The 18,853-nt window shown below is 29.2% G+C and overlaps 2 protein-coding genes across 2 annotated transcripts; both read right to left on the minus strand.

Moving 5' to 3' along the window:
* Nucleotides 1-1,001: 1,001 nt before the first annotated feature.
* On the minus strand, nucleotides 1,002-6,680 carry LOC132917907 (glucose dehydrogenase [FAD, quinone]-like). The gene is made up of 5 exons (XM_060978899.1): nucleotides 6,203-6,680; nucleotides 5,914-6,055; nucleotides 5,689-5,817; nucleotides 5,375-5,595; nucleotides 1,002-2,365 (listed from the first exon to the last, which is right to left on the minus strand). The coding sequence occupies exons 1-5, from the start codon at nucleotides 6,464-6,466 to the stop codon at nucleotides 1,235-1,237; spliced, it is 1,887 nt and encodes a 628-aa protein (XP_060834882.1). The 5' UTR covers nucleotides 6,467-6,680; the 3' UTR covers nucleotides 1,002-1,234.
* Nucleotides 6,681-9,226: 2,546 nt separating this feature from the next.
* Nucleotides 9,227-17,796, minus strand: LOC132918116 (glucose dehydrogenase [FAD, quinone]-like). Its single transcript, XM_060979214.1, has 5 exons — nucleotides 17,354-17,796; nucleotides 17,065-17,206; nucleotides 16,840-16,968; nucleotides 16,526-16,746; nucleotides 9,227-11,213 (listed from the first exon to the last, which is right to left on the minus strand). The coding sequence occupies exons 1-5, from the start codon at nucleotides 17,600-17,602 to the stop codon at nucleotides 10,083-10,085; spliced, it is 1,872 nt and encodes a 623-aa protein (XP_060835197.1). The 5' UTR covers nucleotides 17,603-17,796; the 3' UTR covers nucleotides 9,227-10,082.
* Between the last annotated feature and the right edge of the window lie 1,057 nt (nucleotides 17,797-18,853).

An 18,853-nucleotide genomic window follows, 5' to 3' on the forward strand; every position in this document is an offset into this window, starting at 1 on the left:
AACATTAATTAGTGCATTTTAACACGTAATTTAATAGCAATTGTAAGAAGATAGTTATTAATAAGGGTCTCTTTGAATTTCTTCGTATATTTGATGAATATCAAATTTACTATCATTATAATGTCAATTTAATAATATACTATACATAAATAATAATTTGGATGCAGGAGCTAAGTAATTTCATATAATGTGTATATTTTATGTTAGTAAGTTAGTTAAGTATACCGGGTAATCAATTTAACGAATAAGACACTCATTTTTTGAATAGCTATAAAAGTTTATTAAATATTTTCTTTATTGAAAAGTGTTAATGTAAATAACAATTTTCTAAAATATTATATTTTTACTATTTTTTAAAATTTGTATAGATAACCATGTATTACATAGTGTAATTTACACTCATCTATATTTAAAATACTATTATAACTAGTAACCTCCTTGTCTAAAATATGATTTTAATGTAAGTATCAAAATACTTTAAATCGTATTATAATGATTTGAGGTTAAGTTACGAAAATTAAAAATACATGTTTTCATTTAAAATGAAAAATAATAAAAAAATTTTTTACAATAATATTGTTTTAAAACGACTAAAAAATATGTAGAAAGAATTATACACGTGTATAAGGATGTTTTTTGTTACATAATAACTTCATACAAAAAGTTGAATTAGTATCTAATTTATATACATAATAGGAAGTAAATAATATTACAGAGTGATGTTTTTAAATTACATATGTATACAAAAAATTATATAATATATCAATAGAAGTATGTATCCACTGTACAGTGGATAGAGTCATAGAGATGATATTATGATAATCCTAACAAGGCCAGTAAAGTAATAATTAAATTAGCTCAACACAAATTATACGTGCATAATAATAATGTGAAAAATGTAGATGTGCATTGTGTGAAATATTCTTAACACGCTGAACGGGCCATAATAATATCACATAGGTAGATTATATACGAGTTTAAATATAACACACTACCGTCGGTGGTGTTGCAAATGTTATATATATTAACAAGATCGTTAATTAGCAATAAAATTGGTGGTCCTTATTATATAATAGTTAAATCGGTTGGTAGATAGCAGATACACACGAAATCTTAGACTGGACTGAATTATCTAAGTTATTTGTACATAATAATCAATCGTCTCTATACAAAAATAATTTTTAAAAAACTATAGCCATAACCGCAAGTAAACGTATGCGTATTATTGTCACGTCTATACGTCCCAGTCCTCTTTGATCATGTCGGACGCTTTTTCCGCGATCATAATCGTCGGCGCGTTGGTGTGGGCCGACGGTACTTCCGGCATAATCGATGCGTCCACCACCCTCAGCCCGCGGACGCCATGCACGCGCAGTCTCGGGTCCACGACGGCCGTCGCATCCGAGGCCGGTCCCATCTTGCACGTGCCGGACAGGTGATAGATCGTGAACGATATCTGTCGAGCGGAACACTTCCAGTAGGCGTCCGTGTCGAACACGTGTTGCCGGCATCCGGGCAGCGGAGTGTCCAGGATTTTAGCGTCGAGCGACTTCATCGGGCCTGTGCGCAGCATTTGCTGGAACAGACGGACTCCGGCTACTATAACGTCCAGATCAGTCTCGTCGGCGAAATAGTTGGGGTCGATTAGCGGGTGGCGGAACGGATCGGCGTTCTTGAGCCACACCCGACCGCGGCTCTTGGGATGCATCAACATCGGGAACACCGTGAACCCGCCCGCGCCCTCGGTGGCCCGGTACACGGCGTTGTACAGATCGTCTCTCATGCCACAAAGGCCAGGCATCAGCTCGTGGGACGAATACGTTCCCGACGCCATCAGCAGCTCGAGATTGGCTCGTCCGTCTGACGACCCGGGCCTTTCCGTGTCCACCAACGCCAGAGCCTCGGCGCCCCCAGGCACAGTGTTTATGCCGACACCGCGCACGAGGTAGTCGTTCAGAGCGTTCGGATCTTCAAAAGAGTTATTCAGTCGGATCGAAACGGATTCGTTTATCGACATTATCAAACTGCCGAGCGCTACGTGGTCCATCAGGTTCTCGCCGACCGGCAAGTCTTTCACCAACGGGATACGATGGTCAGCCAGATGTTGTTTCGGACCGATTCCGGACAGCATGAGTAGCTGTGGCGAGTTTATGGAACCACCGGAAACGATCACTTCCTTCCGCACAAACACTCTATATTTCTTGCCTTTTGAGACAAACTCTACACCAATCGCGTTTTTCGTTTCTCTATCTATCAATATCCTGGTTACTGTGCTGAGCTTTTTCACGTGCAGGTTCAGTCTTCTTTTCGCAGGGAACAGAAACGCAGTGTTTGTGCTCCAACGGCGACCGTTTTTCATGGTGGTCTGAAATTTAAAAAAAAATCAAAATATATTTTTATATAACCATAATAATATGAAACTAGATAATTTTAATAACTATGTTAAATATTTAAATTACCGAATATCCATAACCTTATTTCAAATTTAAGTTAAAAACAACAAAATTGCGCGTAATTAATTTTAATCTTAATTATAAATTTGTATTTAAAATTTATGCTCACATTTAATTTTAATTTAACACAATAACACACAAATAATTACAGTAGTAATAAGTGACCAACAGTTTACCTAACCTATTGTATTACAAAGTACAAGTATCGCTTGCCACCTTTTTTTATAATTTCTTAAATATGCTGTCTTGAATTAGTTATGATTAAAGTTTATCTAAATAGACGATATACAATGTTTTTAACATACAGTCAAATTAAAAACAACATTATAATTAGTATACTGTAATACAGTAAAAAAATATTTATATATTATAAATTATTTAAATTTATAATATATAATTTTATTAGGATATGATATTTAACAGTACCTATAATAAGTATTCGTAAGTATTTATTACAACACCAATAGGTATATGCGCAGTAGGTTCAAGGTCGTTCATTATTTTTAATTTTCTTTAACTAGTATTTTTACATTTTCTCAGTTCTGTCTATCTGTTCAATACAATTTTAGATTGTAAAATTTACCATATTATGCTAATATATTTATTTAAAAATTATGCATATTAGTATATTACTAAGATTTTTTAAATTATGGCTATAAATAAAAATTGTAGTTGTTCAAGTATTGACAATTTTAAACCTCCTTCACAACCAATAATTAAATATAAACAATCTAGCTCAGGGGTCGGAAAATTGCGGCTTTCAATCTTAAGTTATGGATCTCTAGGTCCATACACAAAAATAAGTATTTTATTACCAATAAAAAAAAATATATCATACATATCATTATATATATAAATATATACTATTTTACATTACATATTTGTTGCTTTTAATAATATGAAATATCTACACAGGCCATCATAATCAACTATAATTGAAATTGTGTACCAAACTTTCCAAGTACACGTAAAACCAATAATGCTCTGTAATAATAACGATTTAACTGTCTGTTATCCAAAAACTGTATTATCTATAATTATAGCTAAAATACTTGAATATGTTTTATGCAAAAATATTTGTATGTTATTACATGAATAAATATTTTTTCACGTATAGATTCGTTTATTTTTTATTGAAAATCAATTATCTGTATACAAAACAAATACTAAAATATTGAAACAAAAAGTTTTTATGGCTCTTTAAAAACTGCTGGGAAATTATGTAAATTATAATTTTTGGCTCCGCTGTATCAAAAGGTTGCCATCTTGCCGACCCCTGATCTAGCATAATCGTATCTAGCTCAGTATCATCTACTTATTTACAAAATTTTAAAACGTCGGTTACTAGTACGAGTATATAAACACTGTATAAGAACTAACATATAGATAATAATATTTGTATTTATATACGTACCCTGTGCGTATTTCAGCAATTGATAATATTACGCACAGTTAGTTTGAAACCAATTCAATTTATTTCTAAATATCTTTTTTTCAATAAAGTACCTAAATAAAAATTATGATAATCTCAATAAAATTGTATAAATTGTACATTAAAATCATATTCTTTTAAGAAACAGCGTAGGCAATAACTATACACGTACAATATACAATTTTTTTTTGTAATACGGAGTAGTTTTAATATCTAAAATAATTTAATAATACTTAAAAATTACAAGTATTAAAATTAAATTATTTATGAAACCGATCTTAAGTAAGTAAAGCACCTTTACAGTATTAGTGAATACATATTTTTTAACTTGTAAATCACACCATAATAAAGGGTAGTTAATTTGTATAAAATCAACAGTAATATATACCAATATTTAACATAAAAGGAGTTTTTAATTATTTTTGTGTTTCCAACATAATTCCATTTTAAATGTTTTGTGTATATATTATGATTCGTTTTAAATGTGAAACGAAATATTTCAGTCTAGTGGCCTCAGATTGATATCAGATTTTCATAGGGAGATAGGGAATACCTAAACACACATATTTTGATTATTTTAATTTTTATTTTTCAGTGTGCGCATGCGTAATACAACATGCATGTTTTTTAATAACAACAGGTGTTTTCAATACAAATTCAGAGAGACCAAATTTTTTTGAGTCATTTTGAACTCTTAACATTGCCTCTAGAACCAAAATCCACGGAAGACAACGAGAAAATGTTTTAATTTAAATTATTAAATTTTTTGACGATTATTCTATGATTTTACAAATTTTCATGAGTAATAACTGATAAGATTTAACAACCTACGGGTACCAAAGGTCTTAATCCGGACTTAAATACAAATAATATATAAAAGTAAAAATAATATTATTATATAATAATATTTTGTATTTTTGTAAGTAGTGTGCGAGTTTCAGTTTTTATTATAATATGCTCTGTGATTATTTCAATAAGCTTAAAATAATAATTATTATACATTGAAATTAGATTTTTATAAGGAAATACATAGGCAATAACAATTCACACGTGCACATATTTTTGTTTTGTTTTGTAGTAACAGTTAATAAATTAACAGTTTTAATCATTTGTTATTAATAGATTATAAATTTAAAATTAATTTTAATTCATCAAGGGACAAAATAAATTATTTAAGAAACCATTTAAATATAAATGAATACATATTTTTCAATCCTTATATTATCATGTGATAGACAGGAGTAAATGTTTATAAAAACCACACAAATGTAATTTAATTTATGTAAATAATGTAGCTATTGGGTTCAATTGAACCAATGTAATATTGATAATATAAACCAAAATTTAATATTTTAGCTGTTTTTAGTTATTTTTGTGTTTCCAAGATTATTGAAAACGTGGGGTTAATAGCGCACAATTATATTTTAAATGTTTTGTATAATATATTATACAAAAATATACAAGAACAGAATTTATTTCTATTATTTACCTGTAAATAATTGATTCCGATTTGTTTTTCCCCGTTTACGTCGACAACAGGAAGTCCGATTTGCGATCCGGCATCAACAAAAGCCTTGGCTATTGGCGTCCTATAAGGGACGTCGGTCACCGACAACAATCCATTTTTTCCATGATAACCCGAATCGGCCTGTGACAAGTTAGCGTTTTCCGACTTCATAAAATACTTCAGAACACTGTCGTAGTCCCAACCTTAAAAAACGTATTCAAATGTTTTGATTTTTGAGTTTCTCGATGAGATAGTTGCATATTATTGCATTATTGTAATACAATTTGTACAATTACCTGTGTTACCCATTTTAGCCCAATCGTCATAATCCTTTCTGTTACCACGTGTATATATCATGTAATTTAGTATGCTACTGCCACCCATGACTTTGCCCCTAGGAAATTTACACCGTCTACCCTCGAAACCTATAAATCGTGGAAATCAAACGTTTATAGCAAAATATACAGAAAACTTATTCTATATTAATTTATTCCAAAATATTAATTGGTTATATAAACTACCTAGGCATGAGTTATTCATCGGCACCGTCTTATAGTTCCAATTGATTGTGGAAAATTGCCAAAGCGGAGCAGCCAATGGTATGTCCATGAGATGAGTGGCGTGTTGACCAGCTTCTATCAACAGCACCTGCCATTTTTTGATCTGATCGTCACAAACACCAAACAAATCACCATCATCGGATTAATAATATTTTATAAATTAAAATGGAAAACACCAAAATCATATCAATTATGTTTTAATTCAAACGTTACTCTATTATACTCGTATATTTTCGGTAAGGACACTCACTTCGGACAATCGACTCGCCACTACCGCTCCCGCACTTCCGGCGCCGACGACGATGAAATCGTATTCCGGAAGAACTCTTGCCTGGTTGATGGGCTCCTGTGAGTCCCATTCTAAAGTTTCAGCCAAATACTTGAATGTCGATTCTAATAATGGAGGAAATCCTGTACTACTTGATATTGTAAATCCACGTTCAATTGAAACTATAAATATATACAATGATATTCGCAACTGAATCGATAGTGAAATTATTTTTTTAAATTTCATTTTCTTAAAAATAATTATATGCACCACTATTATTTATGCTATGATATATCGTATTTTTATATGCAAGTTAGTATATTATATAATGATCGAAAAATAATATATTTTAGTACACAATTTTAAAAATCACTGTAGGAATGATGGAATTCACAAATCAAGTTACACGTGTAACACTTTTCTTTAAACATAGTTTGACTGCATCTGGATTTAAACTGAGACTAGATTCAATTATAAATTCACTATGAGTATTTTTCTAATTTTACAATATTAAGAATTTTCTAGTGAAGGTCGTGTAGATAAAAAGTAGTTTATTACTTTATTAGTAAGCATATATTTTTTTTTCGTTTTTATTTTTAAGTCCTTTTTTACCTTCCTATAATCCTTATTAATTACAATTATTCAAAATAATAAATATTTAAAAATGTTTCCTAGTGAGGTCGCAAGGTTATGCCACTCCCAATGGCTAGAAATTTAGTATTATTATCTCTTGCAGAATATGTCACTGTTTATTTAGCAACAATGTAACTATGTAAGTACATTTTTATTTTTGTCATATATTTAATTATAATTATATTTTAGTTCAATAAAAATATCAAAATATCAGAGAATAACTTGATTATTATTTATTTATTAAATGAATAACTATAAATGTTATCTATGTTATTAAATTGATTATAGGCTCAGTTTAAAATTATCTAGCTATAGCAGCCATATCGCTTTACTTATAAAGTTTATAGTATACACTATAAAGAGCTTGCTTTTTTTCGTAATAATAAATGTAGTTAATTTAATTATATTATAACATACATATGTTTTTTTTTTATGTAAGCGATCCATTGCCAAGTCTATCGCACTCGTATTTCTGGATTTTGGTTAATAGATTATGCTATACACAAAGGTGGACTACTAGGCAACTTGAGTTCAATTTTACTACAAACTTATATTTATCTTAACATTCTTATAATTGTAAATATTTAAATATAGGTGTCGTGAACATGTACCCCTTAATAGAGTGTAGTAAAATATATGGGTGTACATTTTGAATTTTGATCATAAGCTTTAATTTGTTGAACATCATAATTAAACATTGTGTTATTATTTTACTTATTAATAATATTATTTAAACTTATATATTTATATAGTGATATCAGATTTTTTTTTTGTTCAAGGATATTAAGGTGGATATATATAATTATAATTATTTATATTATTAATAATATCAATATAATTATAGTTTTCTAGTAATACAACCTTATATTGATTTGTGGACTACTATCCTTTCCTAAGTTTAATGGTACTTAATTTAGGAATTTAAAAACATTAATAATTAGTAATAACACCGATATTATATAATTTAATATACACTGAACACTCGATAAGTTGAATACCAAGGAGAACAGAAAAATTCAAGATATTGTGTTTTATTTTAATGGCACTATTGTGAAATAGTATAGTTTCAAGGAAATTTTCGTGTAGCTCAAGATGACAAAAAATTCGAGATATAAATGTTCAGTATTTTAAGAATTTAATGTATATAATTTCAATGTTATAAGACACAATATATATTCATAACAGTTCTATATTTAAAAAATAATAAATTAATCAACACCATTGTTATAGTAAATCATGTGTAACCAACAAAAATAATACTTTAGTTAGTATACTAATACGTAAATACTACTAGTTTTAGTAGATATAACACGTACCTAACATAATAATATACATTTTATATTATCCTTTCCATTATTCACTAAAAGTTTTTCTCTTGTTTCAAGTAGAGATTTTACATTTAAAATTGAATAAAGGTATTTTTCGTCAGTATTTTATTAGCATTTAAAAAATACAATAAAATAAAATACAAAAACAACGTTTTAAACGAATATTTTTTCTTCGACATATTTTAGAAGAAAGTTATAAAATTAAAATCAAGAACGATGTCCATTAACGTCTTATCTGAGATCTAAATTCTATAAAATACAATAAAACTATGAGAAGCATTCAACATTTGATATTTTATTTATCAACATTTAAAAAAAATTATTATGATTTAGGTTATTAATTTAAAAATATATATAGATTAAAATTTTTAAAATCAAAAATTATTGGTATTTGTTAAAGAGGGCATAACAAGAATGAAAAAACAAGGTTAATATAAATGTTTGATAATAATTAACTATATATTTTTATATTGCTATATTGTATATTATATACCATGTATACTTTCCAAAAATAATTGATTCTTTTCGAAATAATTCATACTCAAAAAATCTTTATACATAGTATAAAGTAGGATAACCACTAACTAGACGTCCCGTTTAAAACGGGATTGTCATTTTTTTTAATTATCATATCCCGCTGTCCCAACAAACTTCTAATGGGAAGTTTTTTATCCCGTTTTTACATATTATTACGATATATCTTTAAAAGAAATCAATTTAAATCAAACAAATTTAAAACAGTTTTATAACCAACATTTTAACGAAATTAAATGTTTATATGGAAAATAATGGGTTTTTTTTTATCTTTATTTGTCTTTAGTGCTATGTAATTTATAATTCATCAGCTTTTAAATCACGTACTACTGTATCAAATAACAGTTACAACCGTAGCTTAAAGACCTGATGAAACAATTTTGGTGAGGATTGTGAGCCTGTGTGAGCTTCATCCCTTCAAATAGTATACGCTCAATGAACTTAATCTTTATACAAATATATAGTAGTTTTTTTCTTTTAAATATAATCATGTATTAAACATATTTTACACAATATATTATAAGTAGGTATAATCATAAACCTATAGATCTATGGGTATAATAGAATAAAATAAGTATAAAGGCAAAGATAAAGTAAATGTCTATACAATATTATTTGGTGGTTAACATTAAGAAACATATGTTTAAATTACTTAGTAATGGTTGTAGCTAAAACCACTAGAGTAATCTCATTCGATATATTTTGTTTTGCTTATTAGTAGGTAATCTGGTGATATAGTAAAGATTTCCCAAGTGGTGGATACGTTTGCCTGTTCGCCATCGATAATCTGTACAATGACTTGAGACGATACTATGATAAACAACATAATTAGTAAAATAGTGAATTATGTTCAGAACATATTATTCGATAAAAATCACTGGTGTGACGTTGTGCATTGAGTTGCATAAAATATTATCAACACTTGTTGACCATAATATTATTATAATACAAGAATAATATACCAGAGCATTCAAATAATACTAGTTTAATTATAAAAAAAAAAAATTATGCACAATAATTAATAAATAACAGCAGCTTATATTAAAAATATAAAATATATATATATACCTCAAACCTATACAAAAGAAATCGTTTATTAACCCGCATAATCGGCTATTATAACTCGACATAGTATAGGTTAATATGAACAAATCATAGAAGCCTGAGCTCTGAATTTCCTAAATTTTTTTTTGTATCGTTTTGTGTTACCTATTAGTAAATGTGACCAACGTTTAGTTGTCAAAAACATGTAACCTTTGGTGTCGCATTTAGTGTTTTCTTTATACTATATATAATAAAAATATATATAGACTTTAAAGACAAGCATGTCCAAATATTTGTACATTTCGCGTCTTTAACTACGACGTCTATACGTTCCAGTCCTCTTTGATCATGTCGGACGCTTTTTCCGCGATCATAATCGTCGGCGCGTTGGTGTGGGCCGACGGTACTTCCGGCATAATCGATGCGTCCACCACTCTCAGCCCGCGGACCCCGTGGACGCGCAGTCTCGGGTCCACGACGGCCGTCGGATCCGAGGCCGGTCCCATCTTGCACGTGCCGGACAGGTGATAGATCGTGAACGATATCTGTCGAGCGGAACACTTCCAGTAGGCGTCCGTGTCGAACACGTGTTGCCGGCATCCGGGCAGCGGAGTGTCCAGGATCTTAGCGCCGAATGACTTCATCGGGCCTGTGCGCAACATTCGTTGGAACAGTCGGACTCCGGCTACCATCACGTCTAGGTCGGTCTCGTCGGCGAAATAATTGGGGTCGATTAGCGGGTGGCGGAACGGGTCGGCGTTCTGGAGCCACACCCGACCGCGGCTCTTGGGACGCATCAACATCGGGAACACCGTGAACCCGCCCGCGCCCTCGGTGGCCCGGTACACGGCATTGTACAGATCGTCTCTCATGCCACAAAGGCTAGGCATCAGCTGGTGGGACGAATACGTTCCCGACGCCATCAACAGCTCGAGATTGGCTTGTCCATCTGTCGACCCGGGACTTTCCGTGTCCACCAACACCAGAGCCTCGGCGCCCCCGGGCACAGTGTTTATGCCGACACCGCGCACGAGGTAGTCGTTCAGAGCGTTCGGATCTTCAAAAGAGTTATCCATTCGGATCGAAACGGATTCGTTTATCGACATTATCAAACTGCCGAGCGCTACATGGTCCATCAGGTTCTCGCCGACCGGCAAGTCTTTCACCAACGGGATGCGATGGTCAGCCAGATGTTGTTTCGGACCGATTCCGGACAGCATGAGCAGCTGTGGCGAGTTTATGGAACCCCCAGAAACGATCACTTCCTTCCGCACGAACACTCTATATTTCTTGCCTTTTGTGAAAAACTCTACACCGATCGTGTTTTTCGTTTCTCTATCTATCAATATCCGGGTTACAGTACTGAACTTTTTCACGTGCAGGTTCGGTCTTCTTTTCGCAGGGAACAGAAACGCAGTGTTTGTGCTCCAACGGCGACCGTTTTTAATAGTAGCCTGAAATTTAAATAAGATCTATTATTATATAAATTATAAGCAATTAACAATAATTATGTTGTTATACGTATTTATTTAAAATATGTCAACGCACAATGGGATTTGTTCGATGCACATTTTCTATGTTGCAATGCATGAATCAGAGAAATAGAAAAAAAACATAATAGTACGCTGCCATTATTTTGATTATAGATTTGTCTATGTTCTACATAATATTAATAACATTTTGAATTTATGCGCCAAAGTTAATTAAAGACATTATATTATTATTAGTTATTTATTTTGGTAACCAATAAATATGTTTACAAGTTGATTTACATATGATTGTATAATGTATAACATTAGTTGTAAAACTGGAATTAACTTTTTTTTTTTTAATTATGTACTTAGGAGACCCACTGCTATCGTCAATTTTGCATAAAAGGTCTAAAGTTTTAAAAATATTAAAATTTTTTTAGTCACCTAATGTTAATTTAAATTAAACAGACAGTAAACGAAATTTTTATAGATCGATCTTATGGATCACTTTATGTTTAGTTAATGACATATGATTTTGTGTACAATAGACTATAGTGCAATGATCATTTACGATTAATACATCTATCTCAGGCGACAACATTCAGATTAGAGATTGTCTAATTGTTTCCTCTTAAATGAAAAACATTGAAAGCACCTTTAGGTTTTTAATTTTGTCCAGGATGAGTTGATATTGTAATCTACCTCTCTAGACATACACAATGTTCTAATAAAAAACAAATGAAATAAAATTTTTTTTTTATTCATATATTATTATGTAATACTAGGTATACATACATAATTATTTTATGTAATACAAATTTATTTAATACATCAATAGAAGGTTGTTTCTCATTACTTGTATTTCCTGAAACAATATTATATTGTTCCTCGATTTTTTTCTTTGAGATAAAATATTGAACTAGTATATGTACTATATCATGCAAATATCGATATATTAGATAATAAAAAAAACACGAGTTATTATACTTGTATTACTTGTGTCCGATCACACAAATGTAGACAGTTTTCGTGTTTCGACAACCTTGTAAAATTTCAACACTAATAACTGTTAATTAAGAAAATGACCAAGTACAATTATCTATAATGTATCACCTACCAACTTGTCAAATTACAATAGAATATATTTACTAGTATAAATAGGTACAGGGACGGATTGACAGAATTTTTCGGCCCGGGAAAATTATTTAAACCGTCCCTCTATATTATAATATCTAATATTAATTATTATACATAAAAACAAATATTAGGTACTAGTGTTTTTTTAAGGAAATAGGTGGTTCAACTTCCCCCCCTCCATATATAATTTTAAAAATTACAATTTTGTTTACTGACTTTTATATTTATTATTTTATTAAAATAAAATGTGCACATGAATAATATAGCAAAACAATTTAATATGAGTTCTTTAATTAATAATGCACTTTTTTTTAACTCAAAAAAGCTATCTAAAACAAGGGCACCAGGTTTTTTTTAAAGATTGTTAAATCCAATTCCTTTTTACATAATTTTTCCTATAATTCTAACATAAATATTTATATTTCTATGAATAAAATGTTGAGATTAAATAACATAAGCAATTTTAACATACAATGTGTCGATGCATTAACATGATATAAAAAAAATGTATATTTTTATATACGTTATTATTATTTTTTGTTAATTTGTTATTCCTACTTAAAATATAAGTTAAATACTTAAAGGTAAGTTCCTTTATTATAGCTCGATTCGCGGCTACAACGTATGTTGCATACGTGCATATTATACACGTGTCATCACAATAGCCTTGATAAGAAGTCAGAAATCACGAACTAAGATATACTATAACTAGTATTAGATATTAAAGATCTACAATAAGGACAGGCTCGACTCAACGCGATCCTCAAAAAGCCCGGTTCGTCTAAGACTGGACTGGGCTGGGCTTTAAAAAAAAATAAAAAGAGCTAGATGAGATTGTTTTGATAGAACTTTTCGGGCCGGGCCAAGCTGGACTTAAACCAAGGTTGAATCGAGCTTTTTAAGAATTTTTTACATTTGGCTTAGGCATTTTTTGGTTTTTTTTTGTATGACAAATAATCATTATTTAAAACTTAAATGATAAGTTTACAGTTCGATGTTGGAGTAATCATGGATAAGTAATAAGTGGTATAGTATACACGAAAAAAGCCTTCTCAAAGTTATTTTGGATCTAGAAAAATTATTATCATAGGACTGACATAGATTCCTAAGCTATCGTAGCACGATACGATAAAAGAAACGGCCAAAGACATTTACAAATTAATAGCAAATTTGACCAACAAAATCTTGGTTATCAAGATCATTCAAACTCATGATATTGGTGTAATGTAACTTAATTTGTCTTCAGTATTAAAATAATAACAATTTGGCAACTTTATTAACTGTAAGTACCAAACTAAAAAATGAAAACGTAATAATGAAATTATTGATGATTTAATAATTTTCCAATGATAATAAATAAAATTCGGGATTTTTTGCACTAAAAATAATCGAAATATTCAGTCAATATAATCAATATACGCTTAAAAATATGAGGATATTTATTAAAAGCTTTTTTTTTTTTGAAAAAACGCATAAAACATATTAAAATTGTATAAATAAAAAACTTAAATCGGGTAGGTACTTTTGAATAGCCGACATTCTCGGTCACCGAATTTTGTCAACTATTTGGAGGTACCGCTATTCAGATGGGTACATTTTTAAAATCCATGAATGGTAACTGTTTAAAAGGAAAAATGCATCATGTTAAATTTAACTATAGTGTTTAACATTGAAAAATTAGTCAAATAAAATATAAATAAATATTACTGTTATCATTTAAAATATAATATCAATACAACATCCAGTTTTTTTTTAAAGAAATCGAAAGATTATTAAGGTAAGCAAGTTACAAGTGGACAATTTTAATGGATGTGTTCAATTTAAATTCATTATTACAATACATTTTATATACAATTTTGATGAATAAACTTATAAAGAGACTTATATTCAATTTCAAGCACCTTAAACCAAAAAAATGTAATCAACATTTAAAGAGTTCAAAAAGAAAATATTTAGAAAATAATTTCATAGTTATGTTGAAAATTTTAACGTAAATATTTTGTGAAATTTTCAAGTATCTACGGTTATTCGTTGTTGAGTTATACTAAAAAAAAAGGATTTTATCAAATACTTGTTTTGCGTAAAAATGTATGTTATTTATGATTTTTTTTTTAAATATGTGTTCATTATTCGAAGGTTTTCACATTGAAAAGTCATGAAAATCTCCCCGCCCACAAGAAATCGTCCGTTATTGAGATGTGTCTGTTAGCGGAGGTTTCACTGTATAATATTATAATAAAAATAATTTTTACATGATTTTCATTTCTTCGTAAAATTTAGATGTCATTAAATTTTACCATAACTATATATATAGTTGTCGATACTTTCGATAATAAGGTTAATTATTAAATGATAAAAACTTATATAATCTTACAGTACCTAACTACGCAAATATGATTTATTTTAAGAAATATTTTTAATCACTTACCATCACGCCGTCGCATCTAGAAAAAAAACAAAACACATCATACAGTATGCATTTTTTTTTTTTTTTGTAACACGGAGTAGTTGTAATATTCAAAATAATTTAATAATACTTATAAATAACGAATATTAAAATTAATTTAAATTATTCACGAAACCGATCTTAAGTAGGTATAGCACCTTTACAGTATAAGTTACCTAATACATATTATTCTTTAACTCTTAAATCACGTTAAAACTTTTAATCAGCAGTGTTTTGTAGATGTTTACAAAAACAACAAAAATGAATATATTGTACCAAAATTTAACATTTATTTCCAATTAAAATGATTTGTGTATATTATTATATAATAATTTTATTAAATAATTGAAAATAATATTATTATATTATTTAGCTATACATATATTTTGTATTTTGCATATTGATTAAAAAATTTAAGCAGTTTGTGCGAAAAATTTATAAAAATAAATTAAATAATTTAAAAAAATATTAGTGGAGTAGTGATAGTAGTTAAATAGAAGCATCAAATTTTTCACAACCTACGGGTACCAAAGGTCTTAATCCGAGTAATATTTTGTATTTTTTTACGTATTGTGTGAGTTTCAGTTTTGATTATAATATATTGTTCTGTAATTATTTCAATAAACTTAATGTATCTACATTGAAATTAGATTTCTTAAGGAAATACGTAGGCAATAACCATTCACGCGTGTAAATTTATTTGTTTTGTTTTGTAGTAACAGTTAATAAATTAACAGTTTTAATCATTTGTTATTAATAGATTATAAATGTTAAAATTAATTTTAATTTATCAAGAGACAAAATAAATTGTTTATGAAACCATTTAAGTATAAATAATAAATTAATACATATTTTAACCCTTATATTAGTATATGATAGTCAGGAGTAAATGTTTACAAAAACAACACAAATGTAATTTAATTTATATGTTACAGTTAAAGTGTTGAATTCCGTTATTTTATGAAATAAATAAGCATTTAGAGTTGCACAGTACTTTTAATTATTCGTAAAGACGCCGCTTTGTATCACATTTTTTGGTACAAGTGCACTTAAAGAAACCCTGACCAGTTCTCAGTCACTGCGCAGTTTCCGCAGATCTTAATGTAAAACTTTCATTTGGAGAAAAATTCCATAATTAACAAACTTTCTGGACACACTGTGAACTGGAATCGAGAGTATAGTTGTTTAATCAATCTTGAATTATAACGTGTAGATATAGGTATCAAATAAATTAACAACAATAATCTTATCAGTCTTATCTAATTTATAACTACCGCTGGACAGTAAAATAACGATATTATATTATTGTATGATATTGTATATGTAATATGTTTATATTATTTTATATTATATTTTGTATATAAATTATATTTTATACAATTTGATACATTAACGAAATGATGCCAGGGAATGTATAAAATAACTAGTTTAAGCAAAAATTATATACATTACTGACACGTTTTTATTATTTCATAAACTAACTGATTTAATACTTGTAACATATATAAATATTGTTCCAATTGGATTCAATTGAACCAACGTAATATTGATAATATAAACCAAAATTTAATATTTTAGCTGTTTTTAGTTATTTTTGTGTTTCCAAGATTATTGAAAACGTGGGGTTAATAGCGCACAATTATATTTTAAATGTTTTGTATAATATATTATACAAAAATATACAAGAACAGAATTTATTTCTATTATTTACCTGTAAATAATTGATTCCGATTTGTTTTTCCCCGTTTACGTCGACAACAGGAAGTCCGATTTGCGATCCGGCATCAACAAAAGCCTTGGCTATTGGCGTCCTATAAGGGACGTCGGTCACCGACAACAATCCATTTTTTCCATGATAACCCGAATCGGCCTGTGACAAGTTAGCGTTTTCCGACTTAATAAAATACTTCAGAACACTGTCGTAGTCCCAACCTTAAAAAACGTATTCAAATGTTTTAATTTTTGAGTTTCTCGATGAGATAGTTGCATATTATTGCATTATTGTAATACAATTTGTACATTTACCTGTGTTACCCATTTTAGCCCAATCGTCATAATCCTTTCTGTTACCACGTGTATATATCATGTAATTTAGTATGCTACTGCCACCCATGACTTTGCCCCTAGGAAATTTACACTGTCTACCCTCGAAACCTATAAATCGTGGAAATCAAACGTTTATAGCAAAATATACAGAAAACTTATTCTATATTAATTTATTCCAAAATATTAATTGGTTATATAAACTACCTAGGCACGAGTTATTCATCGGCACCGTCTTATAGTTCCAATTGATTGTGGAAAATTGCCAAAGCGGAGCAGCCAATGGTACGTCCATGAGATGAGTGGCGTGTTGTCCAGCTTCTATCAACAGAACCTGCCATTTTTTGATCTGATCGTCACAAACACCAAACAAATCAACATCATCGGATTAATAATATTTTATAAATTAAAATGCAAAACACCGAAATCATATCAATTATATTTTAATTCAAACGTTACTCTATTATACTTGTATATTTTCGGTAAGGACACTCACTTCGGACAATCGACTCGCCACTACCGCTCCCGCACTTCCGGCGCCGACGACGATGAAATCGTATTCCGGAAGAACTCTTGCCTGGTTGATGGGCTCCTGTGACTCCCATTTTAAAGTTTCAGCCATATACTTGATCCCCGATTCAAATAATGGAGGAAATTCTGTACTACTCGATGTTGTAAATCCACGTTCGATTAAAACTATAAATAAATACATTGATATTCGCAACTGAATCGATAATGAAACCATTTTTATAAATTCTGCACTCCTTTTAATTTTCTTAAACAATTTGTGTGCACCAGTATTATATTTTTAGCTACAATAAATCGATAAAGAAGTTAGTTTACTTGATTATAAAAATAATATATTTTAAGATTCACTAACGAAAAATCACGTTATGAATTTAAAATTTTTGTTTGAACATAGTTTGACTACCCTCATATATAAACTGAGGTGTAATCATATCGATTAGCCAATAAGGTTAATCTTTTATATAACTTATTAGTTATTATGTAACTCAATTCAATTGAAGGTTAATTCAACAAAACCAGTTCTAAAAATTACTTGTGCATCTAATATGGATGTATAGGTTGATATGACACTACACTACGCCATGACAGTTCTTTTTAAACTAAAAAATTAGGCGTATACTTTAATTGAAATTTATATTATAATGTAACATCATAATAGGATCAGAAAAAAAGTTAGTCTATATTGATTATTTCCAAGGAACAGTGGTTCAAATATGGTCACAGACTTTAGGACAAATATTGAAATTCGTAATACCTCGTATTTTCAATTTTTTTTTTTATTGTTATAGGATTCAAAAAAATGTACCATTAAATATCTAAACGTTCCATTACTGCTTACATTTTTATTTTTTATAAACAATTAAATTTTATAAAATATTTTTAACTACTTATAAGGTAGGTTAAGTAACTTAAATAGGTAAATATAAGTATTTGAAATTGTCGAATGTTCATTAACAGATTTGTCGCGGTCAATAAGCATGATTAAATTAATAATCATAATTTATATTTATATATACGATGCTCTAATTTTGACCAATTTCGGTTATTTAAACGAAAAAGGGGAAAAAACAGATAATAAGTTTTCATTACATAAAATAATTTAGACGAAATATGAATAATGTCAGAATAAAAAATTGAAAAAAAATCAATAAAAATAGCTAAAATAATTAAAAAAAATTAATAATCAACACATAAAAATTAAAATTTGTTGTATTATATCTTAGCATAGTTTTTGTGGTTTAAATGTATTTTCCAATGTTATCAATTAAGTTTTTAATAAAATTTATTTTATTGTTTGTGGTTGTCCTAATTGTTTTGGTTTCCGTTTTTAATGATCTAATTAATTTAATATTGTTGAAAATTACAGAAAACGATATAAAAATCGATAGTACATGTAAAACTATCGATAATCTAAGTGTGCTATGAGTTACAATTCGAGTAAACTCGAACTGCCTCCGAAAACATCCGG

This window comes from Rhopalosiphum padi, chromosome 1 (genome assembly GCF_020882245.1).
Source record: "Rhopalosiphum padi isolate XX-2018 chromosome 1, ASM2088224v1, whole genome shotgun sequence".
In the NCBI taxonomy this organism is placed as follows: domain Eukaryota; kingdom Metazoa; phylum Arthropoda; class Insecta; order Hemiptera; family Aphididae; genus Rhopalosiphum; species Rhopalosiphum padi.

Bases quoted from the DNA above. Each gene is read 5' to 3' on its own strand.
- LOC132917907 (XM_060978899.1), bottom strand. From the start codon at position 6,466: ATGAAATTTAAAAAAATAATTTCACTATCGATTCAGTTGCGAATATCA. The intron at 5,596-5,688 runs GTAATTGTACAA...ACGTTTTTTAAG, and splicing joins GGCTAAAATGGGTAACACAG to GTTGGGACTACGACAGTGTT. The intron at 2,366-5,374 runs GTAAATAATAGA...TTTAAATTTCAG, and splicing joins TCGGAATCAATTATTTACAG to ACCACCATGAAAAACGGTCG.
- LOC132918116 (XM_060979214.1), bottom strand. From the start codon at position 17,602: ATGGTTTCATTATCGATTCAGTTGCGAATATCAATGTATTTATTTATA. The intron at 16,969-17,064 runs GTAGTTTATATA...CACGATTTATAG, and splicing joins GATGAATAACTCGTGCCTAG to GTTTCGAGGGTAGACAGTGT. The intron at 11,214-16,525 runs GTAAATAATAGA...TTTAAATTTCAG, and splicing joins TCGGAATCAATTATTTACAG to GCTACTATTAAAAACGGTCG.